The 20,971-nt window shown below is 42.8% G+C and overlaps 1 protein-coding gene and 1 pseudogene across 1 annotated transcript; one reads left to right on the top strand and one right to left on the bottom strand.

The window, feature by feature from the left end:
- Positions 1-842: 842 nt before the first annotated feature.
- LOC123187286 (NAD-dependent protein deacetylase SRT1) lies at positions 843-9,936 on the top strand. Its single transcript, XM_044599099.1, has 16 exons — positions 843-962; positions 1,203-1,827; positions 2,257-2,407; positions 3,280-3,309; positions 3,397-3,489; positions 3,829-3,948; positions 4,363-4,463; positions 4,581-4,689; positions 5,163-5,242; positions 6,695-6,773; positions 7,528-7,581; positions 7,658-7,751; positions 8,131-8,210; positions 8,389-8,456; positions 8,581-8,683; positions 9,326-9,936. The coding sequence occupies exons 2-16, from the start codon at positions 1,259-1,261 to the stop codon at positions 9,626-9,628; spliced, it is 2,034 nt and encodes a 677-aa protein (XP_044455034.1). The 5' UTR covers positions 843-962; positions 1,203-1,258; the 3' UTR covers positions 9,629-9,936.
- Positions 9,937-10,977: 1,041 nt separating this feature from the next.
- On the bottom strand, positions 10,978-13,386 carry LOC123184561 (uncharacterized; annotated as a pseudogene).
- Positions 13,387-20,971: the final 7,585 nt, after the last annotated feature.

Here is a 20,971-nt window from a genome sequence, read left to right as displayed (position 1 = left end):
TTGAGTAGGGAATTTTTACCCTCATGCATCATCCATACACCCTATCAAACACATCCTAAGTGTTGACTAGGAACGTAAGCAATTCAAGAAACCTTACAAAAAATGGATATGTGACAACAAGAAAGGCTTGAAACATGCATGACACAGACACATATCTGCACGAAGTGATGTACCTGAATGCACTCATGCTCTCTGGAGAGATGATCCGACACACACCATGGATAATGGACATATGGACAATACGAAGTCCAAAAGGCCATGGTGTTCAAGTAAAATACTTTCCCATGTTTCCTCCCGCACGCGTCATACAAAGTGCCTATACTCGAAGCAAAGACTAGGAAATTAACTGCCAGGTGGAGTTATGAACACAAAGAGTCACAAGGCGCTAGTAGGAAGAAAATAGTTTATTTTTGCAAAGAAAAACTCTTGGGAACTCTCTTGCCCAAGATTATGAAAAAAGATGAAAAACTTACACCAACATCTGTATTGCTTACTTGGATTGGAGGTATGATTTTTCTGAACTTATTTTTGCGCATGTGTGGTTCTGAATATTTGTTGAGAAAGTTCAGTATTGAAGTAAATACCCAAGCTTTCTTCTTTACATTTTTTGAGGCGTTACTTTGTTCTTTTACATTTTTTGAGCAAATGTTCTTTTACATGGAAATCCCTAAACTTTACCAGGAAGGGCCTGCCATATTCTAAGCAGGCTCTAATCTTTTTTTTTCTAGTACAAACAGGCTCTAATCGAACCGGGCCGCACGTACCTTGGGTCCAAGTCCGTTGCCCACCAGCCTTCCTCTCGCTCGTCGCCTTCGTCTTGCCCCCCCCACCCCACCGCCGCCGTCTCCATTTCCCCACCGTCCTCCCTCCTCTCTCCCGGCCGCTCGCTGCTCCCATACCGCCTCCTCCGCTGCCGGGGCAGACTGGACTGGAGATCTGCACTTGATTCGCCTGTCTCGCCGGTAAGCACGCTCCGCGAACGCTTGATTCCAAAGCATTTTGCTCGTCGCGTTCCTTTTCCCCGCTCCCGCCAAGCAGAAATCGATGGACTGTGTTAGGGTTTCGACATTAGGGGGGGAATTATACAGGAGGCGTTGATGTAGTGTCAGGAACTTGCCGGTCGGGGGAATGGATCACCCCGCCTGTGCAAAGATGAAATTTTTGGGGGAACAATTGCTTGACCCAATCCCCCTACTTGTTAGGGCCTGTTTCCGCCAAGCTCCTGCAGCCGCATACCACCGTCTTGCCGCAGGACAGGATGGCCTCCGTCTCCCAGGACGAGCTTGCTCTCCTCTCTGGCAGGGAGCTCGTGGCCCACCTCGCCAACTCCTGCCACAGGGCCGACTTTGAGGCGGTCGCGCGCGTCCTTGATGCGCGGGACCGCAAGCTCGCCAAGGACAAGGCTGCGCTAAAGGCCGTGCTCGCTGACCTAGACGCTGCGAGAGCGCAGGAGCGCGAGGTCGCTGAGGCCAAGTCCAAGTTGGAGGCCACCATACTGCGGAAGAAGTACAAGGCGGCCTTGGACTCGCGCCGCCGACCGCTGGACAGTGCCAAGGAGGTGGCGCACCTGCTTGGGGGCTCGGTACGTCGGGATGAGTCGCGTGTCGAGGAGGCGAATGAGGGGGAGGTGGAGGACCTCGACGATACTGACCTCTACGTGCCTGACTGCGTGTGGGAGAGTGGCGGCGGTGGGATGGAATGCGACGGAGTAAGGAGAGGCACAATGGCGGCGAGGCGGAATGCGGCCGTGGCAGGGGAGGCGCGAAGGCGGGCGGCTGTCGCCGTGTTGGAGGAGATGGGCCCTGCTCAGCTCGGGCGGGGTGAGGGGTGAGTCATGTTTCTGCTCTAAGTTGCCCAGTTTGATGAATTGCCATAAGGGCAAGGTGACATTTTCACTTTTGTGACTAGTTAGTCATTGTACTTAAAAACTGCTTAAGCGTGCAAATGTGGTTTTAGCCAAGTGGTAAGTGCTACTCCCTCTGTTCACAAGTATAAGATGTTCGAACTTTTTTCCGAATTGGATGTATATAACATGTTTTAGTATGTTTATTCGTTCATTTCAGTCTGTTTCTAGTCGATACTGCAATATCCAAGATATCTTATATTTCTGAACGGAGGTTGTATACTTTACTAAAACAATGTACAAGGATATGATCAAGTGCCAAAGTAGAAAGTGATACACGATCAAATTCCCCTATCAAATACTGTTGTCCACAGAATAATTACTACAATGAACAGTCATTTTGCTTCTTTTAGATCGAACAGGAAGACAGCAACGGGTTTGGAGAACCTCAAGAAGAGCAGAGAGATGTCGCTAGGCTATGCAGAGAAGCTGTCTTACCGAGAGGATGTGGGCACTGTGGGCATGCCTGAGAAGTTCGACTCCCCCAAACTCCTCCAAGGGAAGGTTGATCATTTTGCCTACTTCCAAACCCTTTTTTCATTTTGTTTGCTCAGGCTGTAAGTGACCTCTTGTTTATGGCTTTATGCTTCCCTTTTGTTAGGCTAATTATTTCTTGCCTTTTTTTGGGTGTGATTAGTTATGATTGGCTAAGAATAAAGAGAGAAATATTTTTTACCGCAGCGTTCTTTTTTGTGGTTTGTGCAATCAAGACCCATGTGTGCCACTGCTATAAATTAATAGTGTTGGAGAAGTTGTGGTTAGTAAGTTCTATAAAAGATTATCAAATTTGAAAACAATTATTTCATGAAAGAACCAGTGTTTTGGGGAACTGAGTAGCTACTGCATTGCAAAATTATATCGCATTACCATTATATTGGTTTTATAGTTGAATAAATGAAGGAAATAGATATTGAGGCTGTGTGAAACTTGTCGGGCCTACAATTTCGTTGGTTGCGGGGTTTCTAACCTCGTGTGATAATTTCAGGCAGAACATGCCCCCTGCACACCTTTCAGTATGGTCTGTAGTGCATAATACTATTCCTTCATGCTGAGGAATTGTTTGTAGTCTAATCTAGGAGTCTAGTTACTAGGTACTGAAGGGCATAAAGTGTTTAGAGAACAGGGAAAGCTAACTTCAGATCTCATTGTTATTTTTACAAGGGCGTTTTCTGATGTTGAGGAGAAACCCCCAGATTGAAACCATTATTGTCAACAATTGTGGCAAATGTATTTTTTTGGTGGTGGGTGGGTGGTGATTTTGTCCTATTCACTTGTAAAATTCCGTGTTATGACATGTAGTTATTATCTTACTACTTAACATTCTTTTCTGAAGAAAACATTTGTTTAAATGTTCATTTTGCTGGATTATGGTGCAGATAGAAGAGCTTGCAGTTATGGTGCAAAAGGTTGGGTTGCCATCAATGGATGCCAATTAAATTTCTAGTCGTGTTTTATATGTAGCATTATCAGTGAACTAGCCCTTATTGTTTCAGAGTAAGCATCTAGTGGTGTTTACCGGAGCAGGAATATCAACTTCATCAGGCATACCTGATTTCCGAGGCCCAAAGGGTGTGTGGACTCTGCAGGTAGGCTCTGTTGCTTCTTATTATTATGGTTCCCTTCCATGCTTGAATCTATTTCTCTTTAGATTATATTTCGATGCTTGACTGCAAACGTGATATATTTATTTGACTTGAGTGCAGTCTATTTCATGTTTTAATGCATGATTTGTAGATCAGTTAGTTTCCTTATTGTTATCCAACTTAGGTACCCCCAAAAGCTTTATGTAGTTATGCAGTTTTACCATGTTAGCGAACCATACTTATTCATGTAGTAGTTATTATCATAAGCCAGGTGCTAGATTTCATGATAAACCATTGTTTGAATAAATAATCAGTTGTATATATGTCACATTTGTTTTGTAGCGTGCAGGAAAAGGTGTTCCTGATGCTTCACTCCCATTTCACCGAGCTGCTCCAACCTTGACTCATATGGCATTAGTTGAATTGGAAAGAGCAGGTCTCCTAAAGTTTGTCATAAGCCAGGTGCATAATTCAACTGAATGTACTGTATATGGGCTTTTTATTGGTGTCTGTCTCCACTACCAATGACTTGCTATTATAAGGTTAATTCTTAAGGATTTATTTGCTCCGAGTCACTTGTACAAGTTTAACTTTAGGGAACTTTGCTCCAGTTAACTATTATAAGGTCAACTCTTAGGAAACGTTTGCTCTGTTGCAAAATTAGTTATATGAGCTGCAGATATTTATTAGTACTAAAAGTAGACTTATAATATACCAGTTTGAATATTTTAGCTCATGTTTTGTGTTTCACAGATTTTGCTGCTAAGTATGTCCTCTGTTACAATATTCTTTTTGTCGTAAACAAATTGCTTCATTTACCGCAATCGTATTTATGCTATCCATGTAATTTGAGCTTGTGGAGGTTGTGTTTGCCAGAATGTTGACAGCCTACATTTGCGTTCTGGCTTCCCAAGGGAGAAGCTGGCTGAATTGCATGGAAATTCTTTCAAGGAGGTCTGCCCATGCTGTAAAATGGAGTACGCTTTATCTTACCCTACTTTTTTATACTTTCTTAGGGGAACACCACAAATAGTTCCTTTTTCTTCTGTTGGTTTATTCAGATAGCTCTTCCTGAATCCCTCCTCTGTATGAAGGTACCTTCGTGATTTTGAAATAGAGACAATAGGACTGAAGGATACTCCAAGGCGTTGTACAGACAAGAACTGTGGAGCTAGATTAAAAGATACAGTTCTTGATTGGGAGGTACACACTAAGAGCTACAATGTTTTTTTCATCTCGGCGTGTTTTATCAAGAAAATGCTTATTTGTGAACGAAAAATTCTGTTAGACAATACATGATATTACTATTTTAGTGTTGCACTTGCTTAATCTCTGCTACAAGATTTGTGTGTCTCTATTCTAATATGGTTATAATTGCCTCAGTGCCCACAAATATCCCATTTTGAAATCAATCACTAAAGAAAGTATTACCTCAAAATTACCTTCGAGATTCACAACTAGGATGATACTTGGTGAATTTACTTGATTATTATAATATGTTGCTAGAAATATTTGTTTAGGTGTTGTGTTCTCAAAATAAAATGTTTAATAGTGGAAAGGTACTTATGTCATGCTCTCCAGGCAAAATGTTTTAACAATGAAAAGAGAGAGACATGAACTGTTGTGCATCTTCTTTGAAGTTGTCTCAGTTCATTAATAATTCCACTGATTTCCAGGATGCGTTACCCCCTGAGGAGATGAATTCTGCCGAGGAGCAGTGTCGAACAGCTGATCTTGTCCTATGTCTAGGAACTAGGTTTGTCATGCTACCCTCACACAATAGATGCAGTTTTCTCTTCAGTTTCCTTCTTCATTATGGTTACAAACACTGTCACTTGCCAACAAATGTTACTAGTTTAATGATAAATCCTCCTAACTCTTTGCCACATTATTATATATACCATGGAGGCAAATAACGAGGGGTGCATACTTACTGTAGTTAGTACTTCTCTTTTTTTAGTTTGGGAAACTCTCCAGGTGCCATTTGCTTCAAACTGTTTGCAATACACCAACAAACAGTTTTTAGTAAGCATGATTCTCATGTTTAATATGGGAAAAATCAATTGCTCGATTAATAGCTGTACAAAAGTCTGTAGATGCTTCAAAATTTAAATGCACCATTAGTTATATGCATGTATGATTAAACATGCCAGAAACTGCAAGTTTAGTACTATGTCATAGTGTTAGAACTTACGATCCCTGTTTCTTTGCCGAAGTGCTTGGAACAGTGGTTTTGTGTAGATCATCCTTTCGTGGAAATCTGGCGCTAGGATTGATCCTGAGGATGGTGCAAGACTATTGGCTTTAGCAAACGATCACATGTACAACACGCACCATCCTTCACCTAAGTTGCAAAGATGATCCAGTCATTTGGCACGGCTAAATAAGCACCCCCAACCACCATCACCAAAGTGTCTGGAGCCGAGAAAGATGGGAAGTGAGAAAAACAGTAATTCAGTGGGCATGGTTGTAGCCTGTCCCAACTGTGTCAAAAATGCTTGTCAGCGATACATGTTTTTTTCTCTCTTGAGAAAGCGCAAAAAGCTTTGTGTCTTGATGCATAGATAGGTAAGGAAAGTTATTTACAAGACCAAGATGGGCAACAACCAGAATGAAATACACAAACCTTTCAAGAATGGAAAGCTTTTAATCAGGCCGTTGTATGTTGAAGCTGCAACAAAAAGACATCCTAGATTTAGATATAATGGTCAGTGACCTAAGCTGCTGCATGAGATCAACCGATACCAGTCTGTGCATCCCTAGTTCTACTTCAACGAGCGATCTAGTCCTTGCTCCTTTAAAGAATGGAGCTTTGATCTGGATGAAACGATTGTATGACTAATATTTTCCAGTCACTTTTGATGCATCAAAAGATAGATGCATGGTTGAGTCTCAACATTCTTCATGCACTGCCATGTTGCAGTGCAGTGCATATTTAGCATATATAGTAGTCAAGAATTTGAGATCCTCTATCTCCCCCCTTTCTGTGCATGGACTGTGCTACTGCTATTGCTATATACTTGGTTGTTTTTGCCTATGATCCAGTGAGAGGCATTGTGTCCTATCTCCCTCTCATTTGATCAGTCTGACCATTGTTGCTTTCTGTTTGTTCATTGTTAATTCGCAGGTAGCAGGTTGAACATATTTTATGATAATAACGAACCATGATTCTGTTCTTATTTCTTTTCTGATATCCAGTAATGTGCAGCTTGCAGATTACTCCTGCATGTAATATGCCTCTGTTGTCAATCAAGAATGGGGGAAAGGTTGCTATTGTTAATCTTCAGGTGCACACAACTAAATACAAGCATATTGTTGTTTTTCTTTTAAGTATGGACCAAAGAGAAGCACTAACTTGCATGCTTATCTCTGTTTTATATGCATATTGTACTTATGATATAGGCAAATTTTGTTGCAAATCAGTCAAAAATATTAATGCTACGTCTGCACTTTTTGAAGTTGGGAATTTTTTAAGTAGCACCAAACTATGTTTCAACTCTTATATGCCACCATATACTGTTTACCTCTGAATGACTGAGACGCCGTCAGACCATTTTTAGAAATTTTAAGTGTTGTTTATTTGGCTGTTTCATTAGGCCTTACTAAACTTTGTGATTTAAGTCACTCAAATATAAAATCTGAACAATTCAAAAATTGAGGTTTTGAATTCAAGTTTGACTCTGGAACTTATTTTTGAGACATGGCATTTAGAACTTGGATTCCTGATTCAGTTCAAAGGTGTGAATTGAAGGAGATGATTTTCCATGTTTATGATCTCCTAGGAACTGGTTTTGCAGCCTTAACAGGTGCAATATGCCGATTAAATATTTAAATTTGAACAAAGGATATTTACCTCATTTAAAGTTTAATAAATAATGCTCTAGAATGGAATATAATGATTGAAACACTGTTTGCTTAAGCATTTAAAGAACACCAGCGCAATATGGGATAGTAAATCCAAAATACTGCAACTTTCTAATGGCATTTGATAAACCCACAATAAGTAGCATTCTGATTGCTTTACAAAATCTTCTCTTTCAGGCAACTCCGAAAGATAAAAAGGCAAGCCTTGTCATCCATGGGCTTGTGGATAAGGTGGCTGTTTCTGTTCAGTTTCCTTTGTTGCTATTATATGTCTCCTTGCTATTGTAATTTAACCACGTCAACACAGGTCATTGCTGGAGTGATGTGCATTCTGAGTTTGCGCATTCCTCCATATATACGTACTGACTTCATTCAACTTCTTCTTCGGCACACAGTGAAAAGTAGGGTTGTCTCACCATTTCTTAAATCTTCATCCTTACCTAGCTCTGTCAAATTCTAGTAGATACATAAACCAGTCAAGGTTAGTGACAAAACTGAATGTTGGCATCATCAAAACTGCCTCATTAACAAGATTTTGAGCAGCTGAAGATGATAAAATTCTTTGCAAACCTTATGGTCACCATATAAACAGTGAAACTACGAAGTGTGGTATATAAATTTCTGTATGGTGTCCTTCACAAATTGGAAATGAATTTTGATTTCTCATTAAGTTCCTTGTGTGCAACTATCATTGGACAGCTAAATGCTTTAACTGGCTTTGTATGAAAATGGGTTTAAGCACCCGCCTCTCATACTGCATTATCTCTTTCTTCTATTCAGAGAAATGTGTAAGATGGACTCTGCGAGTAACTAGCGTTCATGGCATGCGAGCACCATTGTCATTTCTTCGGTCAATCGAGGTTATTCAAAATAATATGTCCACACTGTTGTGTACTAGTATGCTTATTTTATGCCATTAAATGCTCCTGTAAGGACTAAGGAGATAATATTAGTATTACATCAACAGGTTGATGAAAATCTAGTTTTCATACTTCTGTTACTGATATATGCTAAAAAAAAAATCTTATTCATCAACAGGTTTCCTTTCCAGACAGATCTGACATGAAGCCTGTAGTGCTTATGGAGCAACCGTTTTCTTTGCAGAGGTATATTGGAGATTGCAAAGTCCCCCGGCCAATATGTGCCAACTGATCACGCAGAGAAAGAAATGTTTCAATTTTCAAATATTATGTGCTATGTTTCACATCAGGAAATTGCCTACTTCTGTAGGGAAACATCAATGACTAGCATATTTTCCATGTTGCTGACATTGAACTTCAGTGATGGTTGTGGCTGCTCAAGCTCGTCAATTGAATGCCATGTTAATTTCCAGGTTAGCAGTTGCTATAAACCTTTATCTTCTAACTTTGCTGCCCAAAGTTGATTGTGTAGTTTAAAACTTTAGCAACGAACTAGGAGCAGGAGGTGTTAGGCAGTTAATGTGATAGTGCCTTTGTTTTTTGCGTGTTCTGAACTTCTGATGCAACATGGGTTATCAAAACCCTGCCGTCCTTATGGACAGCCATCCTATCCCTCACTTACTTGTGGACATGTGTTTAGGGAAACAGGGAAATTGAAAACTCTTATTTCTCCAATCTCCATATTAGCATCAATATTCCATGCAATCCACAAGAGTTTGCCCCCATTCCTTTTGTACTGCATCTTGCTCAGATCCGGAGGATCAGTAACTGGCGGAAACCAGCTGGTGCTATTGTAAAGAGGTGTAATTTAAGAAATACCATCGCAATTGTACATGACTGATCATAGCTACTCCAGAGAGCTAAATTTGTCGAAATACCCTCTTCGTCCATTTTCTTTGGTGTGTGAAATGATCAAATGAACCTATTTTTCTCGATACTTGGTACCTCTCTGCATATTATTAATTTTTAGAGTGGTTATTTTGCATAATGCCCTGTGAACTTGTGAGTGGATCTACCATTTTGCTTACCATAAAATTCCAATGGCATCCGTGCAGAAGCAAAAGGAGAGTTTTGTTAGGGATAGAAGCCTAGTCCTGCAGGAGTTGAAGTGCACTGCAGAGCGCCAGTCTCGTGCCGGGCAGCAATCGATTCTTGAAAGGGAGAGTCTGCCAAGAGCCGAGACATCTATATACGCGTTTGTGACCAACATTATCAGGTACGACGCTGCAGATCTCAAGGTGGCTGATCCTAAGGGTAGTTGGATGAACAGCGGCAGCAGTACCAGCAGCAACCTTGCAAAACGGCTCGTGGAAGGTGCTAGTGGCTACTCCGCCTCGACAAAGAAGCTAAAGTGCTAGGACCGGCTGCGTCAAGTTTTCTGATACTTTTGTTTGGAGTAGTTATATGACTTGGTACATGTGTGAGAAGTTTACAATAGCAAGAGTGGTGCAGAGAGTTAGATGAATGGGCGAAGGGAAGGTGGAACATCTTTTCGTTGATAGCGATGCGACCAAAAATGTAAACTGGTTGAGTCTTGGTTGAATCTTTTTCTTGTCTTTTCCTGTAAAGGAAGTCGAGAAACTTGTGAAATGCTGATATCATTGATATCCAAGTGGAACTGGAGGTCAGGTTAATGGTACCGGATGAAAACAGAATTTTCAGAACAGTCCCAGTGAGCATACATCACTTGATCATTTGGCATTAACTAGTCAGCACTGCTGCATCCTCTGCAGTGCTTGGTGGAATTCTTGTGGGTTTATCCCCTATAGGCCCAACTTGTCATGGCGCTGTAGTTCTGTGTTTTTAGTTCCATATTGCCTTTTATACAAGCCTGTTGTGGTTTCTTGAACTTCGGTGTCGTAGTTTCGCTGACCGAGAAAGATTCAGTCAACTTGAAGATTGCTTTGACAACGAGCTGGATTGGTAAGGAATGGTTATCATCTCCCGTGAAGCAAAGTAGTTGATGCTTACTCGATTGTGTTGTTCTAATCCCGAGATCAAACAATGCAAACTTCACGCACGTTGTAACTGTCAACTTCTCGTTGGAGAGTAGCCATGTCGCTCCTCCATTCAAAGCTAAGTTGAGCTTTCGACGAAGCTTTGCCACCTTACATCATTCGCATGGCCCTGAGGACTTTTGCTCCAGCCATAAGAAAACTTGCAAATTCTTCTTCCCTAGTGTCATAAACTTATAACGGTACCCTTGAAGTTCCACATATTTGAGATGCTTATTTAGGCAGATAATAGTATCAACTTCTGGTTGCCACCGTCCAAACGCATGGTTATCCTTCCAAGCTCCAGCCATACGTGAGGCACGGTGATCCAGCTCGTATTTCGTCCTGAAAATTTACACACTTGTATCCTTTCAAAAAAAAAAAATTAAACGTTTTGATCATTTCAAATTCGACCACCATGGAGGCTGACTTATTTTCCCTATACCAACCTAAGCTGTTTGCTTGTTCGAGTATGACTTATTTTCTGTAGTTTGTGAGTACTGCTAGCAAGACCGCGGAGTGGTGTGGTGCATACACACACAAGTGGTTAAGATTAGTGAATATGGGAAAAGAGAAAGAAATATGTAGAGCTAGCTGCTTTCGACGTGGCCGTACTCAGATACAAGCTGCCGGCATCTATGAGGACGGGGAGCAAGAATACCTGGTGATCATGCATCGAGATGACCGAGTTAATCCAAGCACGAAAGGGGAAAGCAAAGCCCGACGATGGATATTATTATTGATTGCCTGTCATAGATATCTTTACAAAACAAAGGCTTATCTTTTGCCAATCATGGTGCTATCTATGGTGGTGTGATAGCATTACTACATAGAATTAACATTCAGAGTGTTAGTGTTACGGGCTCCCCAACTCAGCATCCCGCTCTTCTTTGTTGAACTTCAGAAAAATCAGATTTCAAGAATTCCATCAAAATGGCAACGACGGTGGTGATCTCGCCGCCACTGCTCAGCTGTCTGGCATGAGAATCTGGCCTGCACCGGTGTCCTGTGTAGCAGAGCATCTCCACCCACACTTGGCTGATCAGATCAAGCATGGCATCAGGTGTTTCCAGCCCTTTGCTAATCAGCTTCGAGCCAAGCTGACATGCTCTGTCAAATGTTACACTACTCTCTTTGGTTGTAGCAGCAGGCATATCGACTACTAGATTTTCCACCACAACGGCAGGCTGAGTTTGTTCAGCATTGAGAGCATCTCCATGCCCCTGCATTAACTTGATCAAATCCACGGCCGAGTTGTATTGGAGATGATAGATCACCTTGTTGCACAGTTCAATATACCTTTGGCGACTAGCATTGTCAGGCAGCATGTAGGGACGTGCTGCGAGCAGAAACATCATGTAATTGGAGAGCTCCTGGGTTACCTTTGCAGGATGTGGCAGGCGTTTATGTTCCGCCTCGTACCAGCTGAGGTAGACATCAGTGGCGATGTGCCAAACCAGGATGCTCTCATCCAGCTCAGAGTCCACACTCCAGGCCAGCTCCTCATGCAACCCCCTCTTCTTCAGCGCCGCCCGGCCCCTTGAGTTTTGGATGTGGTCTCGATTCTCTTTGTCGACGCCCACACTTGCCCGCAGTTGTTCCTTCAGCAGCTCGCTGAAATCTAGCGAGACGGGGACAGACAAGGACGTGTAAACCAGTGTGTTCCACCAGTCCTCTCTTCCTATCCATCTCGCGATTTTGCTGCCTCGGCTGTCCTTACAGTGGCTGCACATGTAAATAAAGTTGTGTTGCCCCATGGAGCCTGACCAGTACCTCTTAAGTATTCCTACTTTCTGTATTGCCCGTCTGACGAGCTCCCCAGATTGAAATACAAGTTCAAGAAGATATAACAATGGACGACTAATAGGAGGCATACAACAAGGAAGAATGCGGATGCGGGTGAAACACAGGTACCTCCAGGTGGAGGACATGGCCCTCAGCACTGATGTGATCTCCAGGACGACGGCTCCAGAGAGCAAAACATAAGTGACAACGAGATCTACTTTGCTGAAACCATCTTTGTCACCTACTCGACGGAACAGCAGCAATGCGGTGACAGTGGCCGGCAGCAAGGCAACACGGATGCAATACCCGTACCAATTGTGGATCAACTCATTCTTCCTGTAGAAGATGCCGTGCATCAGCGAGAGTTGGATCTCAGCAACATGGTACATGTCCTCCCAGCTAAAACAACCTAGTTTCGAGTCAAATGCCAAAAGAGGTAACGGCCCCTTAAGTAGATGCTTGGGTACGTTCAACAAGTCATGAGCTAGAAATTGTCCATCCCTCAAAGTTCTGGTATAAGTGAGGTATTCAAAAATGCAACCTGCCAAAACTGTTGTAGTTCTTCCCAGACAGGGCACTACTGCTGGCAGACATGAGTGCCCATACTCTCTCCCCGTACTTGACAACACCAACCACGAACATGAGGATGGTGGCCTGGCCGAGCATGGTCCGGCGGCCGCCTACGAAGATGGATGACTCGTAGAGGACATAGGCGGCCGCGAGGACCTGCACAACGAAACTCTGCAGGTGGCGCAGCCACAGATGGTTGTCCTCGATGGAGTAGGCGGTGATGTTGTCCTGGCCACCAAGGTGCAATAGCAGGAACGGAGCCCAGAACGCCACTAACTGGTGCTCCGGCGACCTGCTGGTCACCGACATATGGCCCAGAGTGTATATGGCCGTTGTGTCAGCCAGTAGATATGCCGACCACACGACGACCCTTAGCACGCCGGAGTCTTTCCGACGGCGGATCTCCGCCGTGATGAGGAGAGTTACCTGGAGTGCTAAACTCAGCAGCACCAGCACTTGGATCCCCCACTCTCTCCAGAGCGCCACTAGCTGATCTAGTCCTCCTGCCATATCGTTTTCACCGCTGGAAATGGACATGCAACGACGACGACTTTTGAGTACACTTCCAGAGCTTTGTCACAATTAAACAAAGCTAATAAGAATGCGACGATATAACTTGTATTTACCTGCCGTGGTTAGCTGGTGGCTTGATCTTCGATCAGTGAGACGATCTGCCAGCTCGGCTGTAGGGTGTAGCTAGCAGAAGACAAACAAAATTGGTCGATCGAGTAGGGATCAACAAATGAGATCTACTGCTGACCGGCTGCTGGAACCTGACCATATGATGCGACATAACATGGTGTAGTGTATATAAGCACATATGCTCAATCATCCACGTGAAAAAAGAAGAAAATGAAAAAAAAGGGAAAGGGAAAAAGAAAAAGAAAAAGGAAAAGGAAAAGGAAAAGAGAAAAAGAAAAAGGCCCTCTTCTTCTTTGTTGCATAATAAAGTAGATATACCTCATGACTGTCTTTTCTAGCATAAATATGCAACGGTTTTCATTACCCCGGCCTTTATCTATTTTTTTTCTTTGCATGATTAGGCAACATTCAGAAGCAGATCCAGTGAAAGGTAAACAAGTACTTGATATCTCTGGGTACAAACCTCCTGTCGCACATCAAATAAGGCCTAAGATGTATTGGGATTGGGAAGCTCCTGACAGAGAATATGCAAAACTGAACATTGATGGGGTGTTTGTCAAGGCGGATGGTACGGCAGGTGCCGGGATGATACTGAGGGTGCAGTCATCTTTGTTGCGACGCGGTCGCTGTTCAATTGTGGTGATGCCCTCGAAGCTGAGATGACTGCGATGAAGGAAGGACTACAGTTGGCCCTTCACTGGACGAACCGATCACTGCTCGTGGAGACGGACTGTGCAGAATTGTTGCAAATGATCAGTGCGCGAGGCGTGGTATTGACTTGGTATTATAGATGTTCCTAAGATTGTTCTGGAAATTTGGTCAAAATTTATGAAGTTTTGACTTGAAAAATCTTATACGCATTGTACCTTGAGACCAAAGGAGTATACAGGTTATGAGGATCATTTGGTGAAGACCTTCATCCTTTGTCGATGAGCATCTTCAGATGGAACTCATAAGCGCATGAGTCATATAAATTGGTCGACTTATTATCAGAAGAATCGATCTCCTTTTATAATATGGATTCACACAAGTATTGCAATAGATCCATTTACAACCTAATGACAATCTCGACTCGCATCACAAGAAGTCTTCCATCCTTCATCACAAGTCGTGGCTGAATTTCCGCTGCTCCAGAGGAAGGGGAAGAAATTTGACACCATTGGTACTCTTGCAACAACCAATTAATGAGGTCCACGGTTGGTCGAGGAGTCTCACCAAGCGTCCGCTTGTAGAGATGGACATGAACAACTTATCCGCAACCCCCTGGCCCAGCCTCAACCCGAAACAAGTATGAGAGGCCTTTCTGGTGTGTTAGATAACCCAGATCACAGAAGACGCCATCAAAAGATTGAGAAAGCAGAATGCTTCCTATAGGATCTACTACATTATTATGCCTTTTGATGGTGTTTTCTGATGTTGAGGAGCTAGCGGCCATCAAGTAGTTGAGACCTTTATTGTCAACAACTATGGTACCCGTTTTAAAAATGCAGATGATGGGTTCAATGCTGTTCATGAAAATATGTATGTTGCAAAGATATCTGGTCAGAATCAAATATATGACAAGGTTGCCAAGACATTGTGATTATCCTTGACCAAAACAAAAGGTATAGCTCTTTAGATTTTGCCATTTTGGGAAAGCTGTTGCAAATGTGCGAAGTAAGGTGCTAGAACTGTCTACGTCAAGTTTTCTGATCTTTTCGTAATTAGGAAGTTGTTATCTGATATAGTAAGGTTGAGATAATTAGATGCATGAAGAAACTATAGAACAAATTTCGGTGCATAGCGAAGTGACCATCTCGAAGGAAAACTGCTGGTCGAAGCACCAGACTGTATCCAGTTTTTTTTTCCTTTTTGTAAGAGTAGCTCCTGAAGTTCAGAGACTCCTGAAATGTTGATATCATGTTATCCAATTGAGAACTGGAGGTCAGGTTAATGGTGCCGGATGAAAACAGAATTTGGAGAACAACCCCAGTTAGTTTACATCTCTTGATCGTTGACCATTGAATATAGTCACTGCTGCATCCTCTGTAGTTTGTGGAGGATTTTCTTGTGGTTCTTTCTTCCTTTTCGTGTTTCGTTGTGATTCTATCTCCTGTAGGTTTCAACACACCTGAGTTGTTTCTAGAATCCTACTACCTTCTAAACGAGTATACTGTGGGTACAGAGAACGTCCATGGCTGTGAACCTATGCTGATTAAAGTACGTTACCGGACACTGATTCCTTGAGCACACGTACGTACGTCGTTCAAGAACCTCGGCATCATGCCCGGCGTTGATGATTTTATCTGGCAATGCATACCTGTGGACACAAAGAACACACTGACCGCTTGTCATGGAAATTTGGAGAGCTGACTTTGTGCTCGGTTGCTGCAAGACCACAACACATCTGTCAGCTTTAAAAAAAAAGAATTTCAACATAAGATTTGTGGCAGACGTTATCGTGTCGAGTTTGAATCTCCAAATTTAAGAAAAAAAATCTGTTCGTTATTTATTTATTTTTTCACGTGCAAGGCTGGGCTCCGTAGATTTTATTGAGAGAGAGAAAAAAAATACAGAGGTTACCAAATTATAAAGGAAACTGACCAAAAAACATTCAACAATAAGGAAAAAAAGAAAGAGAAAAAAACTGCAGATGCCAACCAGCCTGACAAACTGCTCATGCGATAGTTGTTCGTGCATCTCCACTAGCCAGTTTTTTGCATCTGGATTCACGTTCATACTTAACTGCTGTACCACCTCATCTTCTGAGAGCGCCCAAATGCATCTTGACATAGTACACTCTAGGAGAGCATGCCTCCATGAATCCTCCCTTCCGCACAATGAACACAAATGAGAATCTGACATGTGCCGATGGTGTAAGAGATCCGCCGTCGGCATGGAGTGCCTCGCCAGCCGCCAAAGAAAGACCCTGAGTTTTGAAGGTACCCTGATATTCCATAGCATCGCCCAATCCCCGCCATTTGAATTCAGTGTCGAGCCCCCAGGATTGTGTTCTAGCCAGTTTCCTCTGTCCTCTTTTTTGGACATGATCATCCTGTATGCTGATCTCACTGAAAATCTGCCGTTCCTCTCGGCTGACCAGGCCCAAAAATCTTCCACAGCCCTAATGCATATAGGTATGGACAAAATGGCTTCAGCATCAAAAGGTACAAAGGTAGTACGAATTAGCTCCTCCTTCCATGATGATGTGGTCGTGTCTATAAGAGCAGACACTAAGTGTGGCGGGTTGGGAATGAGAGAAGTTATCGGTCTCAAGGGTCCCGGCCGCTGTAGCCAGTTGTCTCTCCAAATATCTGTTGTATGCCCATTGCCAATCCGCCTAACAATGCCTTGCCGCAATACATCTCGCCCATCCAGAACAGCCCTCCATATTTGTGATGGGTGACTGCCTAGTTCTGCTTCGAGGAAGTCTATATTTGGGAAGTATACCGCTTTTAAGATTCTTGCACTGAGAGAGTTCGGTTCATTCAGCAACCTCCAAGCTTGGTGAGCCAACAAAGCAAGATTAAAAATCTCCATGTCCCTAAAGCCCATACCACCAAGATATTTAGGTTTTGTCATAACATCCCAAGATACCCAAGCTGGCTTCCTCTTCCCTTGTTTACCCCCCCACCAGAACTGACGGATTATGGAAGTGATGTTTTCACATAGTCCTCTTGGTAATCGAAAACACGCCATTGAGTAAACCGGAATGGCTTGCGCCACTGATTTGATTAGCACTTCCTTTCCTCCCACTGACAGGAGTTTTTCCATCCATCCTCTCACCTTGTCCCAAATTCTGTCCCTCAAGTATTTGAAGGTACCCATTTTAGATTGACCAACATCCGTGGGCATCCCCAAGTACCTTTCACTCAAAGACTCGTTTGTCACATTCAAAATCTGTTTGATCTCATCTCTCACCGTTTGTGGGCACCTTTTACTGAAAAATATTGAAGATTTTTCATTGTTTATCCTCTAGCCTGAAGCATTACAATATGTCTCCAATAATTCCGAAACCCTAGCAGCCCCTCCCGCACTTGACTTGAAAAGCAACAGGCTATCGTCCGCAAAAAGGAGGTGGTTAACAGCCGGAGCTGTCGGAGCCACCTTGATCCCTTCCAAACTAGACGACTGAGAACTGGATCTTAAAAGGCACGAAGGGCCCTCTGCTGCAATCAAGAAAAGGTAAGGGGAGATTGGGTCCCCCTGTCGGATGCCTCTGGTGGGATTAAACTGTTCTAACTTTTCACCGTTAAAAAACAGAAAAGGATACAGATTGTACCATGTCCATCATAGCTCGAAGGTATGGCCACTCCAGTCTATCATAGGCTTTCATCATGTCTAACTTCAATGCACAGAAACTGTTGGATTTAGCTTTGCTTCTTTTCATAAAGTGCAGGCACTCGTACGCACAGATAATATTATCTGTGATCAATCTTTCTGGGACAAACGCTGATTGTTCCTGAGATATGATGTCTGTGAGGATAACTTTGAGCCTGTTTGCAACTACTTTGGAAGCAATTTTATATATTACTACCCAGAGCTAGACTGTCACACCACGCCAACGGCCTGAGCCCATTGGATCCGAGCGCGAGGCCCATGATCCACCACCCTACAGCACAATCACACCTTCACCGTGAAGAGAAGGGAGCGAGAGGGGAGAATGGGCTGGGGTGCGCCTCGATTCACAGCCGGATGACCCTAATGACCCTAGCAAGCTCGTTGGGCCGCCACAGAATATAAGAGCCAACCCATAAATGACGAGCTCACAAGCAAGTCAGCGGTGGGAAAGGACACTGTATAATGGCTGACATGAGTGTGTGGAGGCAAAGAAGTGTAGTACGAAATGAGAACGTATAACTGCTCGCATGTGTGCATGGAGGCAAAGAAATGTACTGGGAAATGACATTGTACAACGGCTGACGTGTGTGGAGGCAGACCTTGTTGGGTTAATCTTGTTGCACCATTATTTTTGTTGCATGCATTGTTAGTTGGCTAGGAGTTTGTTAGTTTGGGCCGGCTGCATGGGTGCTATTCTGGCTGGGTTCGTGCGGCCTTTGTGGAGATGCTGCACAAGCCAGGATGTGTGTGTACTTGCAGTTAGTGGAGAGCAAACAAAAAAAAAACGGATCAAGCCGTTGTGTGTGACAAGGCTGGCGTCTGTTGCATGTTTCATTATTTATAAGCCTTTGGTCACTGCTAGGATAAAGGAGGAGGCTCGTATTTGGGCGATTGCAGGCGCTAGACACCTGTGTAATGTAATGCCGCGAGAGTAGACTCCTTTCCCCCGCCTTGTGGGTACCTGTTAAAACTTCTCTCTTAATCAATGAAAATGGCAAATCTTTTGCCTTGTTTCAAAAAATAATAATTATTTAAGCCTTTGTAACGAGTTCATTTGTGTCCCATGAGAAATAGAGAAGGAAAAAAACGCTCCGGCTAAGAAGCGCCAGCCAAGCACCAAAAAATTCTTGCATGTGTGTTCTTTTTATGTCCATAAACTTTGTGTTGATCCTTGGTCAAAGATGAGAGATCTGGCTAGTTCTTCCATCTCGGCGAGAAGCTTAGAAAACTTGACCTTATAGAGAGAGGTATTGTTACCTACTTACCTTGTATTCGTTACGCATCAATCTGAAGACGACTACCCTGATCTCTTTCTGTGAAGATCGGATGGCCATAACGGCAACTTGTCTATAGAAGTCACGGGCACGGATACTTTAGCCCCGCGTAAGAGTGACTCCCTTCATCTCATAATATAGTGCACATTGATTTTCATGAAAATCTATCTACACAAAGTTTTACCAAATTTCTAGAAAATATATTTATATATACAATACCAAACATATATCATGTGAAAATATATTTCATGATATATGTAATGGTATTGTCTTGGTAGTATAGATGTTTCTAAATTTTTCTATAAACTTGACCAAAGTTTATAATGTTTTGACTTGAACAATCTTATACGCATTGTACCTTGAGACCGAAGCAGTATACTGGCTATAAGGATCATTTTGTGAAAGGTTACATCCTTCGTCGATGCACAACTTCAGCTCATACGCACATGAGTCATATAAATCGGTCGATTTATTCTTAGAGCTGTCAATCTCCATTTATATTATGGAGTCACGGAAGTATTTCAATATATCCATTTACAACCTAATGACAATATCGACTCGCATCACAAGCTCAAAGTCTTCCATCCTTCACCATGTAACGTCACATCGTGGCTGAACTTTCGCCGCTCCAGAGGAAGAGGAAGAAATCACATCGTTGGTACTCCTGCAACAACCAATTAATTAGGTCCACGGTTGGTCGAGGACTCTCACCAAGCGTCTGCTCATAGAGATGGACATGAACAACTTATCTGCAACCCCTAGCCTGGGTGTCTACCCGAAACAAGTATGAGAGGCATTCCTGGCGTGTTAGAAACACGAGATCAAAAAGAAAAAAAGAAACACGAGATCAAAGAGACGCCATCAAAAGATCGAGAAAGCAGAATGCTTCCTATAGGATCTACTAATTTATCTTAATATAACGTTTGCTGATTTTGATGAGCTAGCAGCCACCAGGCAATTGAACCTTTATTGTCAACAAATATGATAGATGGCTTTGGGGGGATTTTCTTTTTCTTTTTCATATTTTGTGCAATCATGCCCATTTTGAAAATGCTGGTGATGGGTTCAATGATGTTCATGAAAATATGTATGTTGCAAAGATATCTGGGTAGAATCAAATACTCCCTCCACCACAAATTGTTTGTCGCAAATATGAATGCTAAAACTAAAATACATCTAGATACATCATCCATTCCCGCGACAAATAATTCCGGATGGAAGGAGTATATGACAAGGTTTCCAAGACAACATAATTATCATTGACCAGAAAAATGTATATAGCTCTTCAGATTTTGCCATTTTGGGAAAGCTGTTGCCAAATGTGCCAAGTAAGGTACCAGCCGGAAAGACTGGCTAACTACCATAAAACCAACAATCAACAATAAATGTGCCAAGTAAGGTGCTAGAACTGTTTGCGTCAAGTTTTCTGATCTTTTAGTTTTCAGGGAGTTGTTATCTAAGCACCATCATGATCACCATCGTCATCGGCGCGACACCTTGATCTTCATCGTAGCATCGTTGTCGTCTCGCCAATCTTATGCTTCCACGACTATCACTACCGCTTAGTAATAAAGTAAAGCATTACATCGCGATTGCATTGCATACAATAAAGCGACAACCATATGGCTCCTGTCAGTTGCCGATAACTCGGTTATAAAACATGATCATCTCATACAATAAAATTTAGCATCGTGTTTTGACCATATCACATCACAACATGCCCTGCAAAAATAAGTTAGACGTCCTCTACTTTGTTGTTGCAAGTTTTACGTGGCTGCTACGGGCTTAAGTAAGAACCAATCTCACCTACGCATCAAAACCACAACGATAGTTTGTCAATTTGACTCCGTTTTAACCTTCGCAAGGACCGGGCGTAGCCACACTTGATTCAACTAAAGTTGGAGAAACTGTCACCCACAAGCCACCTCTGTCCAAAGCACGTCGGGAGAACCGGTCTCGCGTAAGCATACGCGTAATGTCGGTCTGGGCCGCTTCATCCAACAATACCGCCGAACCAAAGTATGACATGCTAGTAGGCAGTATGACTTATATCGCCCACAACTCACTTGTGTTCTACTCATGCATATAACATCAACATATAAAACCTAGGCTCGGA

The sequence above is a fragment of the Triticum aestivum genome, chromosome 2A, assembly GCF_018294505.1.
Source record: "Triticum aestivum cultivar Chinese Spring chromosome 2A, IWGSC CS RefSeq v2.1, whole genome shotgun sequence".
Classification (NCBI taxonomy): Eukaryota; Viridiplantae; Streptophyta; class Magnoliopsida; order Poales; family Poaceae; genus Triticum; species Triticum aestivum.
The sequence above is the reverse complement of the archived record's forward strand: the minus strand, read 5'-3'. Positions and strand labels throughout refer to the sequence as shown.

What these genes read in the sequence shown, in the direction of transcription:
- LOC123187286 (XM_044599099.1), top strand. Translation starts at nt 1,259, where the DNA reads ATGGCCTCCGTCTCCCAGGACGAGCTTGCTCTCCTCTCTGGCAGGGAG. An exon ending in CCAAACTCCTCCAAGGGAAG is followed by an intron (nt 2,408 to 3,279) that starts GTTGATCATTTT and finishes ATTATGGTGCAG; the next exon opens with ATAGAAGAGCTTGCAGTTAT. An exon ending in ATACAGTTCTTGATTGGGAG is followed by an intron (nt 4,690 to 5,162) that starts GTACACACTAAG and finishes ACTGATTTCCAG; the next exon opens with GATGCGTTACCCCCTGAGGA.